The sequence below is a fragment of the Laccaria bicolor genome, genomic scaffold (assembly GCF_000143565.1).
Source record: "Laccaria bicolor S238N-H82 LACBIscaffold_14 genomic scaffold, whole genome shotgun sequence".
In the NCBI taxonomy this organism is placed as follows: Eukaryota; Fungi; Basidiomycota; class Agaricomycetes; order Agaricales; family Hydnangiaceae; genus Laccaria; species Laccaria bicolor.
In genome coordinates, this window is record NW_001889885.1 from 581,912 (window position 1) to 609,499 (window position 27,588).

The 27,588-nt window shown below is 46.2% G+C and overlaps 6 protein-coding genes across 6 annotated transcripts; 4 read left to right on the forward strand and 2 right to left on the reverse strand.

Annotated features, from left to right (window-relative positions):
* Positions 1-6,163: 6,163 nt before the first annotated feature.
* LACBIDRAFT_327898 (uncharacterized protein) lies at positions 6,164-6,817 on the forward strand (the record flags this gene model as incomplete). Its single annotated transcript, XM_001881777.1, has 3 exons — positions 6,164-6,243; positions 6,294-6,377; positions 6,430-6,817. 3 exons carry the CDS (start codon positions 6,164-6,166, stop codon positions 6,815-6,817), a joined length of 552 nt encoding a protein of 183 aa, XP_001881812.1.
* A 5,369-nt stretch (positions 6,818-12,186) lies between these two features.
* LACBIDRAFT_327900 (uncharacterized protein) lies at positions 12,187-13,658 on the forward strand (the record flags this gene model as incomplete). Its single annotated transcript, XM_001881778.1, has 5 exons — positions 12,187-12,205; positions 12,319-12,659; positions 12,729-12,851; positions 12,910-13,089; positions 13,143-13,658. The coding sequence occupies 5 exons, from the start codon at positions 12,187-12,189 to the stop codon at positions 13,656-13,658; spliced, it is 1,179 nt and encodes a 392-aa protein (XP_001881813.1).
* A 2,783-nt stretch (positions 13,659-16,441) lies between these two features.
* LACBIDRAFT_327902 (uncharacterized protein) lies at positions 16,442-18,257 on the forward strand (the record flags this gene model as incomplete). The annotated part of the gene is made up of 6 exons (XM_001881779.1): positions 16,442-16,498; positions 16,624-17,002; positions 17,050-17,403; positions 17,463-17,564; positions 17,620-17,664; positions 17,917-18,257. The coding sequence occupies 6 exons, from the start codon at positions 16,442-16,444 to the stop codon at positions 18,255-18,257; spliced, it is 1,278 nt and encodes a 425-aa protein (XP_001881814.1).
* A 1,353-nt stretch (positions 18,258-19,610) lies between these two features.
* On the reverse strand, positions 19,611-22,711 carry LACBIDRAFT_327903 (uncharacterized protein; the record flags this gene model as incomplete). The annotated part of the gene is made up of 8 exons (XM_001881908.1): positions 19,611-19,760; positions 19,836-19,929; positions 20,648-21,269; positions 21,339-21,529; positions 21,589-21,679; positions 21,868-21,973; positions 22,424-22,546; positions 22,703-22,711. The coding sequence occupies 8 exons, from the start codon at positions 22,709-22,711 to the stop codon at positions 19,611-19,613; spliced, it is 1,386 nt and encodes a 461-aa protein (XP_001881943.1).
* Positions 22,712-23,303: 592 nt separating this feature from the next.
* LACBIDRAFT_327904 (uncharacterized protein) lies at positions 23,304-24,503 on the forward strand (the record flags this gene model as incomplete). Its single annotated transcript, XM_001881780.1, has 6 exons — positions 23,304-23,310; positions 23,447-23,576; positions 23,630-23,745; positions 23,914-23,969; positions 24,376-24,383; positions 24,443-24,503. The coding sequence occupies 6 exons, from the start codon at positions 23,304-23,306 to the stop codon at positions 24,501-24,503; spliced, it is 378 nt and encodes a 125-aa protein (XP_001881815.1).
* Positions 24,504-24,837: 334 nt separating this feature from the next.
* Positions 24,838-26,803, reverse strand: LACBIDRAFT_298590 (uncharacterized protein). Its single transcript, XM_001881909.1, has 6 exons — positions 26,547-26,803; positions 26,318-26,467; positions 25,961-26,260; positions 25,741-25,912; positions 25,173-25,303; positions 24,838-25,114 (listed from the first exon to the last, which is right to left on the reverse strand). Exons 1-6 carry the CDS (start codon positions 26,673-26,675, stop codon positions 25,070-25,072), a joined length of 927 nt encoding a protein of 308 aa, XP_001881944.1. The 5' UTR covers positions 26,676-26,803; the 3' UTR covers positions 24,838-25,069.
* Between the last annotated feature and the right edge of the window lie 785 nt (positions 26,804-27,588).

Sequence of the window (27,588 nt, forward strand, 5' to 3'; positions counted from 1 at the left end):
AATGTTTGAGCAACTTGGCAAATAAAACCTGAGTGAAGACGAAACTCGGCCGTATAGTGTCAACTGGATGGGACCAGGTTGGGCTGATCCACGCTGCATGGGATTCAAAGCTCTTCAGCAGACCCATGACACATGAGCCCATTCCATGAAGAGACGGGTTGACCCAGGATCCAAGGCATATTTAATTCATGGGGTACTAGCTGACTGACCATGTCACCGTGCTCGGCTTCTTGGTAGGTGATGGACCCGACCCAGTAAACTGCATGATGACCGGCAATGAAAAGCCGAGGTAAACTTGGCAAATAAAAATGAGACGGCTGTGGGCTGATCCACAATGCATGGGATTTAGAGCTCTTCAGCTGACCCATGACACATGTTGAGCCCAATCCATGAAGAGATCGGTTGACCTAGGATCCAAGGCATTTTTAGCTATGTCAATTCATGGGGTACACTTCTCAGCCGATGCACATTACCAGTCCTAAGAGAGTCTTGATGGCCGGTCCACCTTTGATGGGGTCAACTGATCCATGGGCTCATCAGCAGGCACCATCAACTATGGTCTGTTTGTATGGTCGGGGGGCTCAGTATTAGTGGGGTAAGGTAACTAATACTTGTGGTCACATGTCGTCATCCCATCGGCGTTGCGTGTCCTGGGTGCATTCCACATTGTCGGGTGCTGTGTCCGGGCTGCAGGCAGGGGTGGGTAGTGGTGAGCCTCGTCGCCATCCATGGGTTGTGGTGCCGGTGTGGTGTGCATTGTCGTCATGTCGGTGTTGCGTGTGCTGGTTGCGTCATCATTCCGTGTCATGTCATCGTCCTGTGTCCTGTCTCTCAGCGAGGTGAGTTGGGAAGAAGGTGGGATGGGGGTGCTTACCGGTGATACACGTTGCACGGGGATGACTGTGAAAGTGCGAAACACGCGAACAAGGATCAAGCACATCGGGAAAACCCTACACACCTAAACACCCACACACACACACACACACACACACACACACACACTATCACAATCTCAGTGCATGAGTTCGAGGGCCTTTGGTGTTGAGGAATACCACTTTTGTCTTCTTAGGTTAAGTCTCAAGAGTTTTCGTTCAAAATGGGTTTTTATTATAAGGTGTGGTTTAGAATAGTTCAATAGAACAAAGTATATCTTTCAGGGAACTTGGTCTCTTAAATGCAAAGTCCTTTGATCACAGTTTCTTTTATTAACACAAAACACAACTTTAATTGACTTTTATGACTCCTGTGAGTTTTTATTATGTCACTATGCTCCAAAACCAAAGGGTATGAGTATGCTGTCTCGTCTGAATGATACTGTGTCTTTAAAACTTCTTATTCAAAAGTCTCCAAGTAAGTTGACTCCCAAGCACGCTGGCTTCGTTCACACTGTACTTATCTGACCACGAAGAAATCTCCTTTTAATTGATTACAACTGTCCACCTCCTAAGTCTCTACTTGGAGTGCAAGGCGTTGGCGGCGGTGACGAGCATGGTGGTGGTGGTGGAAGAAGAGAGTGACCGTGTTTGGTGAGCAGTGTTTGCCAAACAAGCATTCCATTGAAAATAAATAAACTATAATACATAACAAAACAATAAAATAACCAGATTACAGTTCCTGCACATTCTGGGGAATGCTATTACTGCCCATTCCGGGGAAGACCATTCCGGTGTAAATTCCGGAATGATCAGATTCCACTGGAATGAGAAAACACAGGAATGACAAATTTAGCAGGGCTTACTGCTAAATTTCATTCCACCGGAATTCCACCGGAATGACTGGAATCCTGCAGGAATAGGGGGGGCACTGATAAGACCTCAGTTATCTGGCTGATATCATTGTGATTTTCATTAGATACCTGGGTGATATTATTGGAAATTTCATTAGCTACATGGGCGATATCATTTGCGATTTTCATTAGTTATCTGGCTGATATCATTGTGATTTTCATTAGATACCTGGGCAATATTATGGGAAATTTCATTAGCTACTTGGCTGATATCATTGCAATTTTCATTAGAAACCTGGGCGATATCATTGGAAATTTCATTAGAAATCTGGGCGATATCATTGGAAATTTCATTAGCTACTTGGCTGATATCATTGCAATTTTCATTAGAAACCTGGGCGATATCATTGGAAATTTCATTAGCTACTTGGTCAATATCATTGTGATTTTCATTATTTATCTGGCCAATATCATTGCAATTTTCATTATTTATCTGGCCAATATCATTGCAATTTTCATTAGAAACCTGGGCGATATCATTGGAAATTTCATTAGCTACTTGGTCAATCTCATTGCAATTTTCATTATTTATCTGGCCGATATCATTGCAATTTTCATTAGGTGCCTGGGTGATATCATTGCAACTTTCATTAGCTACATGAGCAATATCATTGTGATTTTTCAAATGTAGCCCTGGGCATTTCATTGCGATTTTTCAATAGATGCCCTGTGCATTTCATTGCGATTTTTCAAATGTAGCTCCACTTCAGTCACCCACTGACAACTGACTGTTAGTCTTGCAAACTCCATGAATACTACAGGACTAAATGTCAGGGTGTATATCTATAGTGTATATATTCTGGGCTTGTATATCTCCACTTTTACCTAAATATATTTTGTTGTCCAATGTCACACTAAATATATTTCTAGTGTGTCACACACCCCAAAATATATTTCCTCACTGGAATGGACTCTAAATATATTTCTTATGCCTGGACCCTGAATTGTGACTGTCACAATGTAGAAATATATTTCTTGTCTGGGTTGGACTTGGGATATATTTTGCAGCTAGGGTTGACTAAGGATATATATTTTCAGCCACAAGGGGTGTCTGGGGTCCTATATTTAAGAGAAAAACTTGGGATTTTTTTAATATAGGGGACAGGGGATTTACCTATTATTTTGTAGACAGAATACCCTCATTGGGATGTTTGTTGACAGATATTTACCAATGGGTTTGACCCATGTGTAGTATATGCATTGATGTGTGCACTATTTCCTAATTGGGCCATTTCCTAATTGGGAAAAGCGTTACATTTTTTTCTGCCACACTTGATGTCAGGCACAGTGCGCATTTAGGTTGGGAACTGTTTCCCACGCTTTTTGGGCCAGAAGAATTAATGGTTAGCATGGTGTGGTCATTGTTAATGATGATGTGTGCACTATTTCCTAATTGGGCGACTTCCTAATTGGGAAAAGCATTACACTTTTTTCTGACAGACCTGATGTCAGGCACAGTGCACATTTAGGTTGGGAACTGTTTCCCACACTTCTTGGGCCAGAAGAGTTAATGGCTAGCATGGTGTGGTCATTGTTAATGATGATGTGCGCACTATTTCCTAATTGGGCCATTTCCTAATTAAGAAAAGCGTTACACTTTTTTCTGACACACCTGATGTCAGGCACACTGCGCATTTGGGTGGGGAATTATTTCCCACACTTTGGTTTGTAGTGTCTGCTTTTTTCATTACAACACTTTGTAGTGTCCGCTTTGATGATTACAAAATTGTGTAGTGTCCGCTTTATTGATTAGAAAATTGTGTAGTGTCCGCTTTTTTCATTACAACACTTTGTAGTGTCCGCTTTATTGATTAGAAAATTGTGTAGTGTCCGCTTTTTTTCATGACAACACTGTGTAATGTCCGCTCTGATTGATTAGAAAATTGTGTAGTGTCTGCTTTTTTCATTACAACACTTTGTAGTGTCCGCTTTATTGCATTAGAAAATTGTGTAGCATCCGCTTTTTTCATTACAACACTTTGTAGTGTCCACTTTATTGATTAGAAAATTGTGTAGTGTCCGCTTTTTTCATTAAAACACTTTGTAGTATCCGCTTGATTCATTAGAAAATTGTGTAGTGTCTGCTTTTTTCATTACAAAACTGTGTAGTGTCCGCTTTTTCATTAGAAAATTGGGTAGCATCCGCTTTGTGCATTACAAAATTGTGTAGTGGTCACTTTATTCATTACAACACTGTGTAGTGTCTGCTTTTTCATTACACAATTGTCTAGTGTCCGCTTTTTTCATTAGAAATGTGTGCAGTGTCCAATTCTTTCATTACAAAACTTTGTGGTTTGCCTTTCTGATATCTTGCAGCTTCCTGGAAATATAGCTTAATGTTTCAGAGAAACTGACTCCAGCCAAAGACCTCTTCATCATTTAGAATCCATACACAAATTGTCTTTTGACTGACCATCAAGTGTTCTAATTGTTCCCCTGGCCAGCTTCAGTCATGTTGTCCAACATTCATTGCATCTCCCTGGGGAGTCATCTCTGTCCATCTTTGTCTGACCATACCCAACCTCAACATGATCTCCTTCAAGAAGATCTCAGTGATTGATTTGCCAGCTGTTGGGGCTACTGTCAGAAGCTGTTCAAGGGGAAAGTTAGGACACTTGATGCTCAGTCAAAACACAACTGATGTATGAATTCCAGATGATGAAGAGCTGTTTTACTGGAGTGACAATATATCAGAAAGGCAGACCACAAAGTTTTCTGATGAAAAAAGCAGACACTGCACACATTTCTAATGAAAAAAGCGAATACTGCAGAGTTTTCTAATGAAAAAAGGGGATACTACACAGAATTGTAATGAAAAAAGCGGACACTACACAATTTTCTAATGAATAAAGTGGACACTACAAAGTGTTGTAATGAAAAAAGCAGACACTACAAACCAAAGTGTGGGAAATAATTCCCCACCCAAATGCGCAGTGTGCCTGACATCAGTTGTGTCAGAAAAAAGTGTAACGCTTTTCTTAATTAGGAAATGGCCCAATTAGGAAATAGTGCACACATCGTCATTAACAATGACCACACCATGCTAGCCATTAACTCTTCTGGCCCAAGAAGCGTGGGAAACAGTTCCCAACCTAAATGTGCACTGTGCCTGACATCAGGTCTGTCAGAAAAAAGTGTAACGCTTTTCCCAATTAGGAAGTTGCCCAATTAGGAAATAGTGCGCACATCATCATTAACAATGACCACACCATGCTAACCATTAATTCTTCTGGCCCAAAAAGCATGGGAAACAGTTCCCAACCTAAATGCGCACTGTGCCTGACATCAGGTGTGGCAGAAAAAAATGTAACACTTTTCCCAATTAGGAAATGGCCCAATTAGGAAATAGTGCACACATCAATGCATATACTACACATGGGTCAAACCCATTGGTAAATATCTGTCAACAAACATCCCAATGAGGGTATTCTGTCTGCAAAATAATAGGTAAATCCCCTGTCCCCTATATTAAAAAAATCCCAAGTTTTTCTCTTAAATATAGGACCCCAGACACCCCTTGTGGCTGAAAAAATATATCCTTAGTCAACCCTAGCTGCAAAATATATCCCAAGTCCATCCCAGACAAGAAATATATTTCTACATTGTGACAGTCACAATTCAGGGTCCAGGCATAAGAAATATATTTGGAGTCCATTCCAGTGAGGAAATATATTTTGGGGTGTGTGACACACTAGAAATATATTTAGTGTGACATTGAACAACAAAATATATTTAGGTAAAAGTGGAGATATACAAGCCCAGAATATATACACTATAGATATACACCCTGACATTTAGTCTTGTAGTATTCATGGAGTTTGCAAGACTAACAGTCAGTTGTCATTGGGTGACTGAAGTGCCCTCGCACAGCTACGATATACTCAATAATAAAAAGGGTTGCAGGCTTAATCGATATAGTAATCAATCGCGGGAATTCGGGGGAGGTCAATCTCCAAGCATCGAAACATATCTTAAACATAGCGCTGAGGCTTCAATATCCCTCTCTACCTTTAGATATTTTGAATATACACTTGCACTACTACAACACACTTTATAATATTAAAATTTTATTTGTACAATTGGTTTGAGTAAAAGTCAGATGAAACTCAAGCCTTTGTCCAAGATTCCTCTTAGAGTTCGGCGTCAACTCCGCGACTTTGGCTCCTGCCACGGGCTCACTCAACCATATTTGAATTTTTTTACATATTTAGAACGGTGCTTGATTCTACTTTCCAACCATGTATTTACTTTAGTGCATACTGTTCAACCATTGGAGACAGAAACAAAAAGTCGTAAGAAATTGGACAAACCACGTGCACCTAATAGGGTAAGGCCAGTTATTCAATCTTGCGCTACGGTCAACACGAGCTGAATACCATGCCTCGTCCTACTCTCTACCACACGTCTGAAGAGAAGGCTGCCGCGCGCCGTGCTACTTCCAAAAAATACTATGAAAAGTGAGTACCTCTGATGTTTTTTATTTTTGTTTTTACATCTGATATTCCAGGCATCAAGTTCAAATCAATCGCCGATCGCGTCGCAAATACAAAAAGAAACTACAGAACATCCGGAAAGATAACATCTCGGAAAGGTAAGATCCCTCGGTTTCTCTCAGTACCTAGGTTCTGACATTGAATGGCGAGATGCGACCCACTATGGCTTATGGAGAAGGCAAAAGAACAATTCAACAAACTCACGCATGGTGCTCTGTATACGTACCTTGACGAGATTGCCCAATATTGCATCGCCAACCCTGAGGAGGCCAAGGAATACTGCGCGTCGATGGAGGAACAATGGAACACGTTCATGATGGAGGTACAAGGCGTGCTTGGGGATATTTTGCAGGCATATGGATGTGGAGACATCTGGAAAAAAGCAGATATGGTGGGCCGCGACATCCGGCACGTCGTGAGCCTTGTTGAGGAGATCCATATGCAGGCGATGAGTTCTGTAGATGACATCGCTGATTGGCGTTCCAGTGGTATCTTTGCTTATCAGATCTGTGCCGAGGGTGCCAAGGTCGCTATCTAGTCAAATTTAGTTCCCTGTATCTAAACGACCCTACCTACATATCTCAAAACCATTTGCACTACCCGGCGTGGATTAATCCATTGATTTTGGTCTGATGTCACCTGTATAATTATCAAGCCACAAAAATAAGGTTCAAGTTCAAGTCAGCGCACAGTTGAGGCTTGCCTTGTAAAAAACCCCATCGTCCGTCCAAAATGCCTAAGGTGTCACTCAAGCCCAAAACTTACAAGCCCATCATTGTCGACACTGGCAACAATCTTGGCAAAAGGTGCTGTGAGGTATGATCTCATGTAATTTCAAATGGTGGGGGGACCCTGACAAGAGATCGATCGTTCAGATTGCTGCCCAAGCCAAGTTAGATGACATTGCTGCCGCAAAACGGCTCCGCAAGCGGGAGCAAAACGCGGTGTTGAAGCAACTCTTGCCCAGCTTCGTTTCTGCGTCCAAGGAGGGCCAGGTGACCGCTTATATGTCTCGCGCATCTCTGGTGTGGTTCCTCCGTTTTCCCGACCCGACAGAGGAGGAGGTGTTTGTCCATGAAAACTTCAAGGATGACCCAGCCTACGAAGAATATATTCGAGACGCACGCCGAAAGGTAAGTACACTTATGTATTATAGATTGCGCACACTGACTGAAACACTTCGAAGTGGATGCGCAAGAAGCTCTCTTGGATGTGTGGGAGCTTCGCAACTACCGAGGATGGACCAAAGCCCGAGAAACCCATTTGGGTGTTAGAGTTGAACTTGGCAGCGCAGGAAATTTTGAGCAAGTTGGAAACACCTTGGAAATGGGACCCTGAGGCGTTGGCGGCGTTGGAGGCCATAGAGAAGTGCTTGGCTCCATGCGAGAGGTAGAGAAGGGTAACTTTAAGGTCTATAGCCTTACAAACTGTTTGTAATGTACATTAGAAACCGTTTGTAACGAAACTTATTCTTATAACTTGAACTAGATCTCGATTGATCTAGATGTGACCAATTCTATTGTCCCTTGTTGATGTCACTTTTCTTTTCTCAGGTCCGACCATCCAATGAAGAGAAAGGGGAAGGCCAAGGAGAAACGTTATGTCGTCGTGCGTGGCTCTGACGACGACGAGCGCCAGGACGTTTCTATCCCGCAATCTCGGACCATCCACTTTTCCAACAAAGGACTTCGCATCCTTCAAACCCCTCTTTCCCCGCAAAAAGCTGCATCTACCTCTCATCGCAGTCCGTCGCCTCAGTATGAGTGGAATCCAAGTACCGAGTACGACAACATAGAAGAGCCACTCCACGAATTGGAAGGGGAACTACTGGACCAAATTTCAACTGTAGCTGAGAAGGTTGCAGCTAAACGCTATCCAACCTCGGTAAGTTTGGACCATTGCAGGTCTGTCAAATATCTCATGCCGTTTAGGACGCCCCTTTGCGTGAATGGGCAGGAGCTACACTTCAAGAGCCTGGCTGCCGAGAAGAATATCTCATGGAAATGTTGAGGTTAGAGGGACGGGGAGACAGGTCGACGGAAGACCAGTGCATGTCTTGCCTCGCTGGGGGTGGCATCTACCGTTGCGAAGATTGTATGGGCCGCTTGATGGAGTGCCTTGGTTGCTGCTTGAAGCGCCATGAGCAGCTCCCTTTGCATATCATCCAGGCTGGTTTCTATCACTCCTCCTCTACTCGTTCTGATTAGTTGTCAATAGAAGTGGAACGACGTCTTTTTTGAAAAGATTTCTCTCAGAACGATGGGGCTACGAGTCCAGCTTGGCCACGTCAATTCACCTTGCTTATTACCTCAGCCTGGCCACAAGGACTTCACGGTCCTTCATACCAATGGCCTTCATTACGTGGCCGTGGATTTTTGTGGCTGCGATCAACGAGTCATCTCCAATCGGCAGCAGCTGCTCCGCGCAGAGTGGTTTCCTGCGACAGTCCATCAACCACAAACCTGCGCGACTTTTCGGCTACTGGAACTCTTCCACATCATCACCCTGACAGGAAAACTGTCTGCTCACGAATTTTACAAGGCCCTCGAGTACCTCACAGATAATACTGAGCTTGAGATTCCCAAGGTAGGTTTGCTGTGCGGTCTGCAATTTCTGTCATTTACAAATCTGTTTTTAGACGCGATATAAGTCGCTCATGCGCATGATTCGCGAGTTTCGCCACTTGAAACTCATGAAGCGCCATGTGCAGGGGAACATTGAGCATGGCATCACGCGTACGGCACGCGGGGATCTTGCTACCCTTTGTCCAGCATGCCCGATACCAGGAGTCAACCTTCCCGAGAAGTGGGAAGACGTCGGAATGGAATGGAAGTAAGTGTTGAGTTAGTCTAGTGGAGCCGAGCTGATTGGTCAATGTTTCTTTAAGGTTTCTCTATACCCTCATAATCGCCATGGACGCGAATTTTCGCTTGAAGAACCTGATGCGCTCGAGCCTCAAGAAGGACCCAGGATTACATACAGGGCTTGCATACTTCCCTGAAGATGCACCGTACCAAAAGCACATATTGAAGTATGCTACCCAAAAAGATGTACGTAGCGCTCTCTTGTCCATTCTGTGTCTCAACTCAAGTCATTCAAGATTAGCACCTGCAGTGGGTTTAAAACACTGGCGAATGCAGAGACACAGTTTTCGGCCGGTTTACGCTCAACCGGTGTAGGGATGTGTTTGTGTGCCAGACATGAAATTATTCGTCCTGGGGGGGTGGGAGACCTTCAAAAGGGAGAACGGTATGTACCTCCCGATGTGGTTCATCGCGCCGAAACTTATTTCTAGTGACTTAGGTACTGTAACATGGATTTCATCTTACTGTCCGCCCTCGCTCCACTCCTCGTCGCTTCGGTCTTTATCTCTTACGACATCGCTTGCCAATTCAAGCTTGGCTTCGAAACGCGAATGCCCAAGTTACCAAAAGATCTACACATTCACTCGGACGTTGAGCTGGGCTGGGGTATCCCCAAGTGTCATTGCCCCATGCATAAGGTGCCTTGCCAGGCTCCCCATTCGCTAAATTTCAAGCCCGGCGTGGGCCGCACCGATGGCGAGGGAATTGAACAGAGTTGGGCCGAGATGAATCGCGTTGCGAGTAGTACGAAGGAAATGGGTCCTGGGTCGCGGCATGACACGCTCGATGACCACTTCGAGCACCACAACTTTAGGAAATATGTTTCACTTGGTGAGGCATTCACGCATTTTTGATCGTTGATTGTACACTCACTATTTTTTCAGGACGAACATTGCATTGCCGGCTGACCCTCGCAATACCTGAACAAAAGCGTCAACAAGTCATCTTTGATGACTTTTCATCATCGCTCAAGGAGAACGGCCTGGAGGACAAATGGCTGAAGATGGTCTTGGAGTGGGAGAAAAACCCAAAGAAACCAAATCCGTGTATTTCTGTGGTGACACATTCATTTTTTCACTACTTCTTATCGAGTGCATGATTAACTGATTGTTTTCAGATGCCTCCCAAGACGAAGTGAAGAAACAACTACTCGAGGAAGAAAAGCGCGCAGTGACTACTGGTGTGCCTCAGCTGCACGATACCGGGCCTACCGGCTTTATCTCAATGGGTCTGGTGGTCGAAGAATCCCAGTGAGTTATCTATTCTGTTTCTGGTCAAAGGTATTTGCTAATACACATGTCTAGACGCTGGATTATCTGGGATTCCAGGCACTCAGCCGAGCTCACAACCCACAAGGATAACGAGCTGCAACGCCATCGTCTCCTTCTTCTACGCCACATCAAGCAGTTCCGCAACCTACAGGCCATCTACATGCCAGCTGCCACCATCATGCTGAACAAGGACGAGGCATCCCAGCAGGCCCTACCTGAAGCCAGCCGCAGGTCCACAGAAGCCGAATTTCAACTTCTCTGGCTTCCGTCATCGCTTCCCGCCGACCATCGTAAACACAATTGCAACGCGAACTTGGTTGAAATCGAAATCAAATTATGTGAGGCGCAGTGTCACGACACGCTTGACAAAGTACGCAGTTTGCAGCGTGGTCGGTTATCTTTCATCGGGTTCCGCAACTGCAACATTCGTGGACAAAATCCTAACACCAGGGCAAAGGACACCCTCGACCAACTCGAAGACAAGACGAAAGCTGTCGCGGTGAAATATATGGCAGCGAGGGACGCACTTTTGGCATTACGGGGTCCGGGAAGTTGGGAGAAAGAGTTGCGGCCACTGATGCACGGGGATCTGACAATGCCGGATGGACACGAGATTAGTATCGAGATTCTAGGCGACACGGTGGGCCCTGATGGGCGGACATTATCGAAGAAGAAATGAAAGGCGGAACAGTTGGATCTGGGGCAAGGAAGGAAAACAGTTTCGTGGATCTGGACCACGACGGCAGCGGTTGGCGATGGCGACGATGCTGTGCTTCATGAAGGTAAGGAGCCATTAATTTAGTATGATCAACCATTCATTAATTTCTAGCGGTACGAATCGAATGGGCCAAAGCCCGCGCGCGGTGCTTGCGCTGGACAGAAGAAGTCCACTTACTTAAGGAAGAGATGCGGAGGGTTCGGAAAACCCTAGAGTGGAAGGCGGCATGGTGGGATGATCGGCGGATGGGATGGAATGCTTTGGATGAGCCAACTCGGGAAGGGGTGCAGGCGTACGCGAGCCGGCAAGCAAGCATTCAGAGAGCCCTGCATGCGTGGTTTACACGCCTGTGGGACAGGCCATGGACACCTATAGCGAGTGCGGATGAAGCTAATGAAGGCCCCGGATATAGTATTGATCCTATCATTGAATCCCTGGCAGAGTGCGACGAGGAGTAGTGCTTTTTTTTGGCCCAAGTTGAATATACTTCTTTATTTGCAGTTGTTTATTTCTAAAGCTATGACATCCAAGACATGTTTCTCTAATCCATCCATTTCTCCCCCCCCCCCCCCCCCGCCCCCCAATGGAGGCGGAAAGTGTTGAAGTACAAGTGTTGCTAGACAAACATATATCTGATGTATTTTATACAATCTATATAGCAGAGGAATGAGCAGGAGAGACGAAAGACCATCAGAGCTCCAAAATGGGAGATTGTTTGATGGTGTTTATCTCTAAGGCTACGACATCCAACATGTGTCTCTCCAATCCATCGATTTCCCCCCCCCGACGGAGGCGGAAAGTGGTGGAGAACAAGTGTCAATACGCCAACATATATCTGGTATATTCTATTCAACTTATATCGCGGAGAAATGAGTGACAGAGAGGAAAAACCATCAAAGCTCCAAAATGGGAGATTGCTTGATGGTATTTACACTGATGCCCAAATAGAAAAACAACAGAGAGAGATGAAATATCATTTGCATTCCAGAAAGGGAGATACCTTTTAACAATTTATATACAGGACAACAGAAATACAGTAAAATGAGACACCAGAATGACCTGCATAGAACCAGGTGGGTATAGGCACTCCCTGGGTCACAGCGAAAACTGCATTAGTCCAGGAAATAAGGCCTATGCCTACAGCCATGGGTGGCTGCTGTTGAGGGCACTGGAAACACGGCGCCAGATATCATCAAGATCACGTACACAATCTCCATCTACACAGCTGCTCAGATGAAGAAAGAAGCTGGCAAGCGTGGCACTGCGAAGAACACTTTCCTGCAGCTCGAGTCTACGGAGCCCTGGGATACAGTCAAGGCCCAGCTCCTTGTGAAAATTGACGGCATCTTGAAACCGACAACCATTGATTTTGACGACTACACTTTCAGCTTTTCAGTGCCCCGAGTCCACACGAAGCCGACTGAGCTCACCAATGAGGATTCTTACAAGTTTATGGTTGAGCGCGCTTCCAAAGGCAAGGACCCCACCGTGAACCTTACCATAGAGCCCAAGCCACAGTCTAAAAAGGTACGCTAACTATTCATTCACCGTTGTTATAAGACCTACTAAATCCTTGTGTGTTCTCCCCACCTCTAGCACCGTCATGAGGATGACTCCGATAAGGAAAACAACACAGACAGCAGCAGCGACAGTGATTCAGACGGCGGAAAGAAGAAGAAAAAGAAAAAGCAGCAGAAGGATGGCAAGAAGAAGAAACTGGTATGGTTCCTTTTGTTTTTCACATTGTTTGTTGAGCTAACATCTCCTTGGCTTATAGGATCCGAAGGACCTCCCCGGAAATGCAGCCGTCTCACGTGAGATTGGCGCTCTATGGGAGAAGTGGATGTGCAACGCTGCTGGGTGTGAGAACAAAGGCTTGCACTGCTACATCAATCCCGTCGACGGTGCCCATTTCGCTCTCGGTCATGACCATTTCAGAATATGGGCTTCGGCCATTGTAAGGCATTCATTTCTTTTTCAATTTATTTCATTACTCATGCTAGGCGTTAGCAACAAGGTCCTGATCGCGCAACACAAACCAGGCCACCTCTTCACCACAAGTTCGACGCTGTGAATGCTGCAAGGCCTGGTGGCGAGGAGGCATCGCAGACGTCATTACTACAGCGACGTGCAGCTGCTCAAAAGGCCTTGGCAGCTCTTCCTACGTCCCCGAACATCCATATTCATGTCCCTGACATGTCGAAGCTGTTTCAGCCAGCTGCTGCTGCTGCTGCCGCCACTCCACTTGCACCTGCCGCTGCCCCACTTGCACCTGCTTTGCCCATCATTCAAACTATATCCGATAACCCTCTCCTCGTTCCTGCGCATGCCGCGGCTCAACCTGCTATACCACTCAATGAGTTTGCGCTTTGTTTTGAATTTTCCGATAACATCCGCAACACGCTTCAAGGTGAAGGATTCACAAGCTCGAACCAACTTCGTTTGATTTCTCTGCAGGAACTGCGTGACATGGGCCTGAAACACGGCGAGATAGCCGTCTTACAGGAGGCCGCAGGTATTCATTAGCCTAACTAGATGCTTACTTCTCAATCATGCTCATGATATCATTTCGCTATTCAATCGTTGATAGCTTTCTTCGCTTTCCAATTCTCTGCAGCTGTATGTATTTGTAGACTAGAAATAACCTGCATGAATAAAGTACCCTATCGCATCCTCTGAAGTAATGACATCCAACGCAACATACATGTCATAAAATATTGCTGCGTTTTCTGCCGACAGAAAAACATCACCGTTTCGACGGATAAACGCTTTGATCTTCAAGAAAGCCTCTTCAATTGGGTTCAAATCAGGGGAGTATGGTGGTAGATACTCAATCCGAACACCTAAAACAAGGGGAAGCCTGTCAATCAGAAATTGGAGTGCATACATTTGACTAATACTCACCGAAACGATCAGCTAGTACCAAGATCTCATCACCATGATGAATGCGGGCATTATCCATGATGAGCACGCTCAAAGGACCTGGGTAAGCAGAGGTTAGGGGCATCTGAATGCGAGAGGCCAAATTATAGTAAGATTGTGTAAACGGTACATGTTTTATGGCACTCACCACATGGTACTCGAGAAATTCCAGATACATTTCTCTATTCATCGACCCTTCAACAACCGTCGATGCCACAATTCCATCCACAGTGAGAAGTGCAGTTGCTGAAAGACGCGTTCCGCGGACAAAGCATTGTTTCATTATGGCACGGCGTCCTTTTTTGGCACGCCCATTTGCCCGAGTGGCAGTCTTGTCGTTCTTCGATGTCTCATCAAGGAAACCAGTCTCTTCCGGCTCATACTGGCTGATACGAGCTATGAAGTCATTCCGAGCCTCCTCGTTGCGCTCTGAGGCAATGCGCTTGAGCTTCTTGTATGAGACTCCAGCCCTCTGCAGTTCTCGGTGAATTGTAACGTAGTGAATGGAGATAAGCGGTTGGTTTTCAGAAGCTCAAGAAGTTCGTCGAGGAACCAATCGGGACGAAGGGGAACCAGCTGTAGAACGTAATGGATGTCGTCGAAGTTGAGAATTCGCGGCCGACCAGCAAGATTCCCATACTTGTGGGTGACGACGTCGCCAGTCTCGCGCCAGAGCTTTAGAATGCGGAAAAAGGTCCTCCGAGACAGATGCATGATGTCAAGAATATCCCACAGAGGCAAGATTTCACGCTCGTAAAGCCTTATAACAGCAAGTTTCAAGTCACGACTAATCTTGCGGAAGGGCATGATGGTGATTGGCAAGTCAGTGAGACGTCAAACACGCTAAATTATCTAAGTAGCAAATTTGCTCAAGTTTTCAAAATGACGTAGTAGTGCCAACCTTTATGAAAACAGCTGTAAATCGCAAGCCAGGGTACCCATTTCAAACTCCGATAAGGGTCAGATTTATTCGTTTATATAGATTTATGTTACGGGAAGTCACCCATTATCGTACTTATGACGAAACGGGCGAGATAGCGTCGAAAACATCCTTTGATGAGACCGATGCCTCCCTGGGTCGCATTGATGCACGCTACATTGCGCCGCCTCACAACGGGATTTCCTTGCAGATTCGTCTTAGTCAGGCCGAGCTAATTTTATTTCAGGAGGCAACACCATACGACAGCGCAGAAAACAAGCTCAACTTTGACCACAGGATCAGCATTTTCTCTGATAATTATCCAGGTATCTCCGCAGATGAACCTATAGCAGTGGTATATAAACCACAGATACGCTTCCCAATCGCAACCAGCAGGTTTCTCAAAGAAACTGAGAGTAACTCGAAGTTCTGGTGGGTGGCCATCCGGTATGATATCCGTTTCACTTCCTATCTAATTATAGCGATGGGGGCTACTAGCATTGATCCGACCTGGCACTCCGCAAAACTAGGGGAAAATTTTCAGACTGATGGGGTATTGACGCGTACACGGATGAATGGGGTTTGTTTCCAGTTGACACTTTTTTTGACCGATGCTCACCTCATGCTTTTGGAACCTAGTGCATGAGTGTTACGTGGCGACAAATCCATCCGGAAAACTGGGATGTAAGAATTTCAGCGTATCATTTTATTTCAGGTGAAATCTCATTTCATTGCACACAGTGATCAAATCAGGTGAAGTCTCCAAGATTGAAACATCTACATACGAAATAAACGACACACACTTTCAGATTTTGCAACTCTCCTATAGATGCCTCCTTCTTCGTCGACTTTGATCCCGTCAACGCTTGTTTCAATGAGAGGCAACTTCTTGGTGACTTGCGCATTATTAAATTGACAATTTGCGTTGGGACGGTCCAGGAGGCACGGTTCACTAGTTAAAAACAAACACGAAAAATGTTCTCCGGTTCTAATAAGCCAGGTTATAAAATTTGACCTGCACTTGGAATCCTATGTGACGCCTTCTGAGTCCGAGCATCGAGCTATTCCGATATCGTCAAATCCAGGTTTTAGAATAGGTTAGTTATATAAATTGGGACGATCGTGAATCCTCCAAAACGTGAGAGTTTCGGAGTCTAGTCACGTTGGTCAAAGGTCCGTGCATTTGTTCGTTCATGCTGATCTCACAGAACGTTTTTGTCTATCGTTGTCAACGCGACTGCCTTTCTTACGACCCAGCTGTGGTAAGTTAATATTCCGTTTCGAGCGCATTTATGCTTACCGTTTGGCACTGGAAAGTCGTTGGAAAGTCGTGAACCAAATTTTGATCAACGGGCGACATGCACAGCCCCAGCGCAGCGATCAGGTACCATTTGGCGACTGCTTATCCACGCAGACAAGTCTTCATCCAACAATCCATACCCACATTTGTCTCTAAAGTCCCGATACAATGAGCGTTTGCGGCAGAGAGCCATCGCAGTTGGACGGTCGAGGAGGAAGCGAACCTGTGAGTCAACTATGTGCTTTCGTTGCACGATAGTATTTCTCATCGCAAACCCCAAAATAGAGATCAGAAGCGAGTCATCACTACAGTGCGACCGTCCTTTCATGAGTTTGTATCATTGACCTCAGCTTAGATTCACAGTGTATTACCGGTTATACGCCAACAATGACGCACTCGAATCTAAGAATCCCATCTACTCCAATGACAGATTTATCGGACGCACTTCGTTCAAGTCTATCACACCTCCACGTAACGTTGCCTCTCTCAAAAGGAATATCTGGAAGGTCGAGGGTTTCGAAGGCATCCCAACATGCGCTTTGTATCTCTCTTTGTCGGAAAAGGCGCCGGCAGAGGACTTGACCCGCCTTCCACCGCGCGGATCAGGTTCGTCTGAACTGGACCCGATGGCTCTGGTGTTAAACGTTACGGAGGTCGAGAAGAGATTGGCGGCGTCTAATAATCTGGACTCGGACACGCTGCCTGAATGGCCCCACGAACAACGCTATGGTGAGCGCTTATTTCCTCACAAGATCTATCTATTAACTTCTCGTCAGTCCATTATCGTACTTATGATGACGCGGGCGAGATTGTATCGAAGACGTCTTTTGATAAAACCGACACGTCTCTGGGCCGCGTTAACGCACTCTCCGTTCCTCCGCCTCACAACGGCGCTTGTTTGAAGGCTCGACTTCGTCAGGCCGAGAACCTCCCAGCCTATGATTTTAAATTGTATAAAGATGATAGCGGAGAGACGATTTTGAATTGCGATGAAGGCGTCAATATTCTTTCTGATGATTATCCAGGGATCATCGCAGATGAACCAGTTGCTATTGTATATAATTCCCAGCAGGCCCTCTGCGATCCGATTCCTCAGGGATTCCCGAGGAAGATTCGAGCTTTAGCATGTAGTGGGTACCCTCGCAGATTCTACACACCTCTACTTTTACTTATAAGTTTTGTCTTTCAGAAATGGGAGCTCATGATCCGACATGGCACTCATCGACGCAGGGGGAGATTTTCCACACCGATGGAGTAGTGACAAAAAAGAGATACTATATGGATGCATGGGGTTGGTTTTCAGTTACTCCCCTTTTGATATGGTACTGATGGCCTACTCTCCTTAGTATACGACTGTTACGTTGCAATAAATTCCGACGGAAAACGTGGCTGTAGGTATTTTTTTCTCTGCCGTATTCCACTCTTTTTGAAAGCCCTTGCTTTTGCAGTTATAAGGATAGGTTGGTTCTATGAACTTGAACATCCAGACATAAAACGAATGATATACTCTCAGAAAATGCAACTCTCTGTTGATTCAAATGCTCACTTTCCCCACGTCTCGAATTGAAGCTGCCATCCAGGACTTTCAAGCTACAACGTTCACTCCGTCACCCTTGAGCTTTAGATATTTAATTCGTTTCTAGGCAAATTCAAATCGTACTCGGCAATCGGTTCACCTCGCGAGGCTTCACTGTTACGTGTAACATTGGCTTGTATCTTAATGCCTGACAGTCCATTTCGTGGCGAAGTTGGTGGATCCGGTCGCGACAACCATCTGCACGAGCTCCGTGTACTTGGTATACATTTAAAGTTTGCGAAGTATGTATTCCCTACAACTACGACTCCCGACTCGCAATTTTGCGAGGCTGCACATTTTCCTATATTTCTGTATGACAGAAATGGGACTTTCTGGAATACTTCAGTAACCTTCTTCCGACGAGCCACGTCCCCTGAGCCCTCCAATTGCGCACCTTTAGAGATTTGAGCCCATCTCTTTGGTGCTTTGGGCGTATTCCCTCTTTCCTCGCGAGGTCAACGCTGGCCCTATCGCGTATGGCTTATGCCAAACCGGCGCTTAATGAATGGGGCAGAATCGAGGTTGGCACCATGTGCGAAGCAGAGTTCGGGGAAATACTTACAACAAGTGGGCTGTAACGCAGCATCATGACCAAGGGAAGTTCAAAATAACCTGAGTCTATCGCGTAGCAGGTGAATCGCTCGAAGGGATCATCCACGCATGAGCAGCGTTGGAGCAGCGTGTTTTGAGCGTGCTGAACTAAGCACTTTGTATGTGGCGCCTGGTTTTAGGGGATAAATTATGACTGATTGATCCAGTAGACCAGTCACCAGTATACTGTGAAGTTGTTGTGATAGTGAGGCGTTGTGACCTTAACTCATTGTCAAGTCAATATTCAGTACTATCATTGGCTAAGCATTGCAAGGCGTTGCAAATGTGAGCACGACCGAGGTAAGCAGTGTTGGCTCGTCGTGAATTGTCACGCTCGCTCTAGTCTCTCGTAGACAGACTTCAATATATGTGAAGTCGTACCTTGGTTCACGATATATGAACGCTCGCTCCTTCGAATGTTCTTCATGGAATTGCTCAATTGATAAGCTCAATTTTTTTAGTCTTCAATAACATAACTTAATAAGTATGCATCGCTTTCAAGAATAAAATTTACGACTCTCCGCCTAGCTTTGATTACATTCTATGCAGGTAACATGCTGTCACCAAATTCATTATAACCAACCTCCTGAGTGTGTTCCCTGACGAATCTTTCTCAAATAATAGATTTATATTGTTGCGTTGGTTTCAAGTTGGTTTACCTACCAGTGCTAGGCACGTGACACTAATAACCAGAATCACGTGCTGTCAACTGATTTCGTTTTTCGTTCTCAGCAGTCATGCATTCATGGCTCTGCGCCATTTACTACGTTGCTCTCTACCTCCCGAGTTTCACATCAAGTTTTTGAGGTGAGGCAAATACGCGGCGTGGCTTCGTGGGTGCGTGAATGTGGAGGTCAGCTTGGTGCGTCTTGGTTCACAGCCCCTTTTCCTCATCAAGGCTGATGACCTTCCTTTCCGGCGACAGAAGTCCCGCCTCTACATTCTGGTTATCATGTCCGTTCTGTGACAGCAGTTTTGGGTTCAAACTAGGCTGAACCACGTTCTCTATGAACTCTGATCTGCCGGTGTCTACCTGGACGTGAGTCTAAGGCAATCAGCGACAACGAAGGAGACAACGCCCTGAAGCGACGAAACAACCCCCAAATCCAGTGGATCTACGCGAAATTCGACACTTTTCATCTCGAAGCCCAAGACTTCTTTGATTTTTAGTCACTTTTCTTGGAGCTTCGAAGCTCCATCGCCAGGCGTTTTAGGCGTTTTGCCAGTCTGATCTAACTTCAAGTTGGGGGTCTTTCCGACTCCTTTTACGAGGGGGTTGGTGACGTAGCCGAGAACCCCAAATCGCTCGAGGAAATCTACCTTTTTTAGAGATTAAATACCCTACAGGCTACAATTTGCGCGGGTAGTACTCCGATGTCTCAGGTTGAATCTCACCCTCAACCTTAAAAATCCGCTAGCAGGCTTTTCGACAGGTTCTCGCGTTTGTAACTTCTTGACGTCGTCTTCGAGATCCAGTATGGAAGAAAATCTGAAATGATGTAATCCGTCAGTTTTACCTGCTTCATCGATCCAGTTTCAACGAACTAACAACTGTGGTCAACTGAGTACCCTTTTAGTACCTTTCACATATCATTATGAAGATTGACTCGAGTTTAATTGGTACCCGGTTTTGTATCTGCAAGAACCTGCTCTAAACTGGCCCATTGACAAACGTCTTTCCGATGGATAATTTCATACGTCATTCTTTTTCTCGATGTTCAGCTTTCTCAGATTTGCACCCCTTCAGATTCAAGAGACAGGGGTGGCTATCTTGACCCTTCTTGCTTCCCTGATACGAGGCACCGACGGCCGACGCCGCAGGTTAGACGCGACCCTGATGCGGGATCGACGCGACTGGTCATCCCCTCAGGCACTCAACGGAAGACTGCAGATCCATTTCTCGGAACTTCGTCATGGGGGCAAGCTGGTCTTACATTAAGCGAGGGATCTCCCATATAAGCAGTTCTAATTATGGATGCTCATTCTCGGTTAAGGTTCCTCCGTGTCCGTCAAGCCCGAACTTGCGTACCGCATTCAGAGAGATGGGACTCTAAAGATGCAACTTATTCCGGTGACAGATACAGGGTAAATGATCCAGGGTGAGTGTATGGTACATGTTGAGATGCGTAAGTAAATAATAATATCTATAAGCGTTCTAATGGGATCCCAACGACATCGAAAACCTGACGTCCCCATCCGCCACTGACGACAACTTCATTACTTTTAACCCATCGAAGAGCGTTCTTCCTAAGAGAACGTCTAACCTCTTTGGATCTCCGAAATGGTGATGATGCCGTGACGGGTTGATTCTCAACGTGTAAGACTCGAGGAGGTTGTGATACGTTTCCAGTGGGAGATACTTGTACTCGTGGAATTGCAAGGGCAGCTGGAAATACGAGTGTACTGCGTCGAGGATGTCACGTATCGTGATGCATTCTGAGTCCCTCGCTCTAATTGTGAGTGTCTCCCATGAGCGTTTTAGTTCTGAGAGATGTGGGTCAGGGAGAGAGAATCGGAGGGTGGCGTGGGGTAGTGGAGGTTCTGTGGCTGCGACATCGAGGTTTGGAGGGCGAGATGAATATGTCGCTGTCGATGAAGGAAAAGCGACATTCCAACCAAACTTGCTGTCGATGAGATAGGAATGTATACGGATGGCAGGCTTGGAGAGGGCAGGCTTTGACGTGGAACGTGATGGTGAATAGTGATTTTCGAGTTGGTTCCAAGATTCAGAATGGGGAGATGGGAGAGGGTGGCATAAAACCACACTTGGCGTTGATGGGGAGCTTCGAGGAGAACGCCTGCGGCGACCCTGGGTAGAACTCAAAGAGCCTAGCGGGACTGGAGTCGCGGATCGAAGCGCTCAGGGATTGTTGTAAAACGAGGGCAAGTTGTACACACCTTCAAGCCGATTTGCTTGGTCGTTACCCTGAATTCCGTGAGGCGCCTTGAGTATTCCCCTTGGAACGAGATTGTTGTCAGAGTGCCGCGGTTCACTCTTGATGGGGCGCAGCTGTGCTTGTGGGAGCTGGAATTGGACCGCTTTTGTCATGGTGGGACGAAATGGAAGATGCAGGGCAGGAGCGATGAACCTGGAGAAGTGATTCCTGAAAGTTAAATAAGGTAAGGAGATCGCTCCGTCTCTCCGTACCTCATGTCGTTGCACTTGTGACTGTAACGTGAGAGGATGTGATTTCTGAGTGAGAACCACCTTGGAACCACCAGACATTTCATTCGATCCGCTGGATAAATTTGAAAAAATCCTACCTCTGTCCGAACCAGATCCCCTCGTAGGAGGTTTTCTTTTTTTTTCTTTTCAATTCGTCCATCTTGCAATTTGGAGGGAATTTGTGAGAATTTAAAAATAATCCTAAAACACATTACGTGATCCCGCTCCTCCTCCACAGCATCAACCTTCCAGGACGCATACCTTTGGCTGACGGGAAGATGACTAACAAGCTAAACAAACGGTCCGAGGCCCCACTGCCTTGATGCTGAAACCTCTCTTGTACCACGTCTTTACGGCGCTTCTCGTACTGCAGTTAATGTTAGTGATAGATACCCTACAACGAGGCTGAACTTGACTGATAACAGGGCAGGTCGGAAATACGACAGTCAAGATAGGGTCACCCTTTCAGAATTGCGGGCATCCCTGAGAAACAAATGATAGAATAACGCGCACCTTGGAATCTCGGACCGTGCAAACTTCCTGATTCGTCCGCGCAATCACAGATGTACGGTCCGCGCACTCACTTCCTTACCCAAATCGTTGATAGGGCGTCAACTGCCACTTATCATAATATCAACGTGATGTGATCGAACGGCTCATCCCCCCCTCCAGGATTTCCGGAGATGGGTCCAGGTGGGTCCACATCCACAATCGAAGACCCCCGATCGCCAGATTACCTGACTCCGATCAATCTAAGGAAATACTACGAACAAATGCCTATATATACAAATTTCCTGGTCACGGCCTCGGCACTCACCGTTCGATTATTCTCTCTACCAATATCAAGCGTTTTCAGATGATACCCCTCTAAGCGATCCGAGGGCCGAGACGCATCATTTTGATGAAAATGAATTATAAGTTCGGTGTCGCCCTCCCAATTCTAGGATAAATGAGGGTGAGGCACGATATTCATGCCTTGCCAGATTAATCTAAAGCTGCGGCGGCGGCGAGCATAACGGAGATACCGGATGTGTCTTCAGGAACAGGCGGTGAAAGAGGGATTTTCCACCGAAATTTGCCTTGAAAGCGGACTCACACCGGACATTGGTGAGCGAAATCCATAGATTTGCGTTCATTCATGTCGAAAAAAAAGTACACTCATTGATTGGGACTACATTTCTCCGACAAATTGGGTTCTTGAACACAAAAAAGAGTACTTCATAGGAAAAACGATTGGTGTGAAATATACGCTCAGTAGGATGTGAAGCTACCCATTCCGGAGTTTCACCATCTCACCTACTAGGCGTCGACACCTCCCGCTTCTTGGCGGACCCTCCCACCTGATCGAGCCATCGCAATTTTATCTTGATGCGTCGATTTGCTTCCCGAGTTGCCCTGCCTTCTGGATCTCTTCGCGTACGATCTCCCGCAAATCTCCAACGCACCACCGCAACGCTGAGTAACCATTTGTAGCCTCGTGCTTTGTGCGTGGATGCGTTGCCCAAGAAAGGTCAGGGTCGGCCCAGGGTTGATGCGCCGTGGGTGCGGTCCGAAATGATGAGTCGCCTTATCTTCGAGATAAGGATGCACAACTTACAACCTATCGCACCTGCATGCAGCAGATAAGAGCAGTAGCAAGTAGAAAGTACGTACGCTTCAGTTTTTCTTTAGGAAGCAATTTGTAACGTCTTATAGACATGAGGTGTAAGTATTGAAAACACCCCATGAATTGTTAGCCCTGGAAAAAACAACTTGACACCTGCGTCTAGTTCAGTCATTTGGGACAAGTCTCGCGCAATAGCTTGAACGTGAAAAACTTATTATTAAGAGGTAAGCGCAGCTGCCAACCATGATGGGAGTGTTGTAAATCAAACTTGTTGTCGCTTCCGTTATGGTGGTATCAGTTTACCAAACCTTTCAATTCCTCCCGCTTTCTTCGGTGAGAACCCGAGCGGCGTAAACGGGTTTGGGTGGGTGTAGCCCACTGCCAGTTTGCGTCCGTGGTGTGAAACTTGTGTCAGAGCGGTGCTATCTATAAACGTGCTTCCTTCTTTGTTGATGATTCTCGTCAACCCCATTTGATGAACGTTCGTTATGGTCTTATTGTCTCACAAACCTCTCGACCCTATGCTAGCTGTTGTAAGCCACGATGTTAAGGCCTGTAGAAAGTTCCTGACTGGGTGTTTTGATGGAAAGACAGTGCGTGATGAAGTTCAAGGCATAGTATTATTCAAGGCATGTTTCGGGGTGTGATGCCCGTGACGTACCCAGTGCATGAATTAGATGTTGAACAGGGTATTCATATAGTGTTGGAGCTGGAAAAACGAGGAGAGCGGTACGCCCGTTTGGAAACACTCCAAAAAGTAAGTGTGGTACTCAATCGTTTCACGTTTCAAGATGTTTTTTGTATTGAAAGAGAAAGCCAGAAGTTTGCCAAGGAAAATCGTAGTCAACTTCCAAGAAGGTCTCCTCTCGTACTCACTTTATTGCCATAAAAAAAAGGTGTCGTCGATAGACTCCTATGCGGCAGTTTGAGAGAGAATCGTTGTTTCGGAAGTAATATCACAACGGTCGCGTTGAAGATTCTATCCAACAGTCACCACCATTGCTAAAACGTGTTAATTTTGTCAGGATAGTCGTTGGTAACTTCGCGATACCATTAGAACGAAATCGTTGCAGAATATTTGAACTTGACGCAAAACCAGCCATCTTGTTCTCTCTCTTTGTTTCTTTTTTTTTACTGCCGGTCCCAATGTGCGCTATTTTTAGCAATTACAGTACGTCGTCGAAGGTCGCGTCGACTTGACTTAGGAGGCTCACTGCGACACATGCACAGAAGTAATTACCGTTCAATTCGTCAGGGAGGAGACTCGAACAAGGCCGAGCGAATGAGTTAGATGGAGTAATGAGTGAAACCAAACGAGTGGATCCAATATTGCAAGTGAAAAAACAAGTACGTCAAGTTTCCCAAAAATGTATATTGGTTAATGACTATGTAGAGCTTTTATGATACCCCCCCTCGAATAAAAACGAACAACAAAATAGGTATGTCTTTAGTAACTTCCATATCTATTCAAGTTCGGGTTCGCACGGGCCGGCAGGGCCTCAGGTTTGCCACAAAGGAGGAACGAAGAGACGTACAACCACAGCCGCAGATCGCAGGAAACGTGGCGGCGTACGGGCTAAAAATTTAGGGTCTCTGATCAGCACCAGTCAAAACAAGCACGCCTTATCTAACAAAGGGATCTCGCCAGTCAACGTAACAACAAAAGTACAGGAAGATTCGGGGATAAGAGCTACGTACGCACAGCCAGGGTAACGAATACACGAATTTGGTGATAGGGAACGAACAGTGCCGGGGGCAGGGTATGTGTGGACGAAGATAGCAAGATGAAAGTGATGAGCTATAAATAAACGCGAGTATGCAGATGTTAATACGTTACCAGCCTAATAGTCTCTTCTGCTATAAGTTGTCCATAGCAGCGTGCGTGCGCATGTGTAGCGCACCCTATAATCAATCAATTCCCTTGCATCTGGGAGAGAGTAAGGGATCTGAGAACACGCACCTCCATGCTATACTTCCCTTTCCGTCCCGATGCGTTTACTTCTAGCGGTTTGCCAGAGAGCACCAGTTCAAACTGCTCCCTGGCAGCGTCTTCATCGCCCATGCAAGCCAGTAGTCGACCGAGTTCGTAATCTGCATCAGAGAAGGATTAATATGCGAGCGATCGGAGGAACTATCGAAGCATCCGCTCCCTTCGGATGGAGCGGGACGCTCCAACGACCGACATCTCTTCCACCATAGAACACACCACTTATCCACAATCAAACGCTCGCCCACTGAGCCCATCAAACGCACTGCTCAACCCGATCATCAAACGCACCGCTTATCCAACACCAAACGCGCATGGGGCATCCAATCCACCAAGTCCACAAAACGCCAAATCACCAAATGCGTCGCCCACCGAACCCATCAATCTCATACAAAGTCATCAGTTCCCACCAACCTTATCAAACGCACCCCTCATCTTATCGAACGCGCCCCACATCAGACAATTTTCAACCCGTCAAACACACCACCTCTCCCCCTCCAAAAAAAATAGAGAGACGAATAAAGAAAAGGCAATAACTCACGCGCATGATACACAAGATGATGGTCCAGCTCAATCTTCGGACCACACTCAAAGACAGCTTCAAATGCCGCAACCGCGCGCTTCGCCGATTCTTCCTTGTCGTGCATCACCACTGGAGAACCTTCCTTATTATATATCAACGAAGACTCGTCGTCAACTTCAGCGTCTGGGTCCTAGGCATAGTGAGCAAACAAGTGAGAATTAAAAGAGGAGAGACCCACAGGAAACGCAACATATCTAAAACAAACACCCTCCAAAAACTTGGTCAAGCACCAATCATCCCAATACCCATTGTCACTTTCCGCATCATGGTCGGCATGTACATCACCTTCCTTCTTTTCATTCTCCGCTTTTTCGCTCAACGCCCGAAGCTGCGCCTCTACCTCTGGTATCATCTTGCGCACGATAACCCCCCTAGGGGCATGTGCGATGCCGAGGAAAAGATAAGCGAGCTCAAGGACGGGGAGACATAAGCGTTGGTTCTGAGATGCGAATTTTCGGGCTTTGCGCGCCACAAATTTCTAAATAAAGTTGGTTAGAGAAAAGAGAGAAGTAGAAAACAAAGAAAACAAATAAACCTCCATCGGTATACTCTTCCCAGCAATCTTCTGCCTAAGCCCCGGGACGCGCTCCATCAACCTAGCAGCTTCCTTCTTCTTCTCCTTGTCTTCCTTAGCAAGTTCAAGCAGACATACAGCCAGGCCGTACGAGTATATCGCTTTACTCCACTAAATTGAACAAGGAGACATGGCGTAAGTTAAAAGATCAATTATCACGAGATGCATAAAAAAAAGGAAGAAGACTCACATTCCCCTCAGCTTCCAAAACCCTCCAACACCCCAAACTCCCGCTCAAATCCCACAAAGCAAGGTACGAAATCGCCATTTCCCAATATGAGATATAGTGTAAATTCGTATACTGTTTCTGCGCGTGCATAGCTTGTGTGTAATATGATATGGCAAGGTGGGGTTGTGAACGGATGAGTGCGAGGCGGCCAGCGCCGAATAGGAAGAATACGCCTAAGTGAATAATAATAAAAAGGTGGATGAGTAAGTGCGTGATCAAGCGATGCGGATAACAAAGAAGAGAAGAGAAGGATGGCTGGGTGGGGTTTAATTGAGGGAGATACGCCTAAACTCGTCAAAGAAGTGTAGGCCCCGACCCCGAAGCCGAAGAAGGTCCAGAAACATCCGCCCAATAATAGCTCTGCATAGGAGACACACTCAATCACGTAGCCCCAGACTCAGATAAGCTACCATCATATAGGCGTAGCCGAATCCCCCGTAACAAGTCACCTGGACCTCAACGTTACTAACCCCCACGAAGCCAAAAAGACCGTAAGCCCCCTGACAACTTGAGCAACCCATTCAAGGACGTTAACGTCAATCACGCAAGAAGGTTCACCACGCTCCAACGAGATAGATACGCCACCCACTCCCGAACGCCAACCTCCGACGACGTTCAACCACACACAAGTACGGCACCCCAAAAAAAAGCGCCACACAAGAACTGGAAAACCATAAAGTGCACAATCATGCAAAGCCATAATCCCGCAATCACGGCGGTAAACGCGCAATCCCTCAAGGAGCTAAGAAAGCCACGCATTCAGGAAAGAGGGTACCCCCCAATCCTAGACGTCGGTCCGTAGGAATGTAAGATACCCAACGAGGTAAAGCACCCTAGGCCTACGCCACCCAGGGTGAGCTTGTCCCCGAAAGGGGGTACTTTGAGCAGAGGTCCGCAAGATCGTTGTCCACCAAAAACGAACGACCATGCACCCCGCTCAATTACGAACGTCCCCAAATCCCAAGTCCTCCCGACGCAACGCTGCACTGGTCCTGGGCGCTGA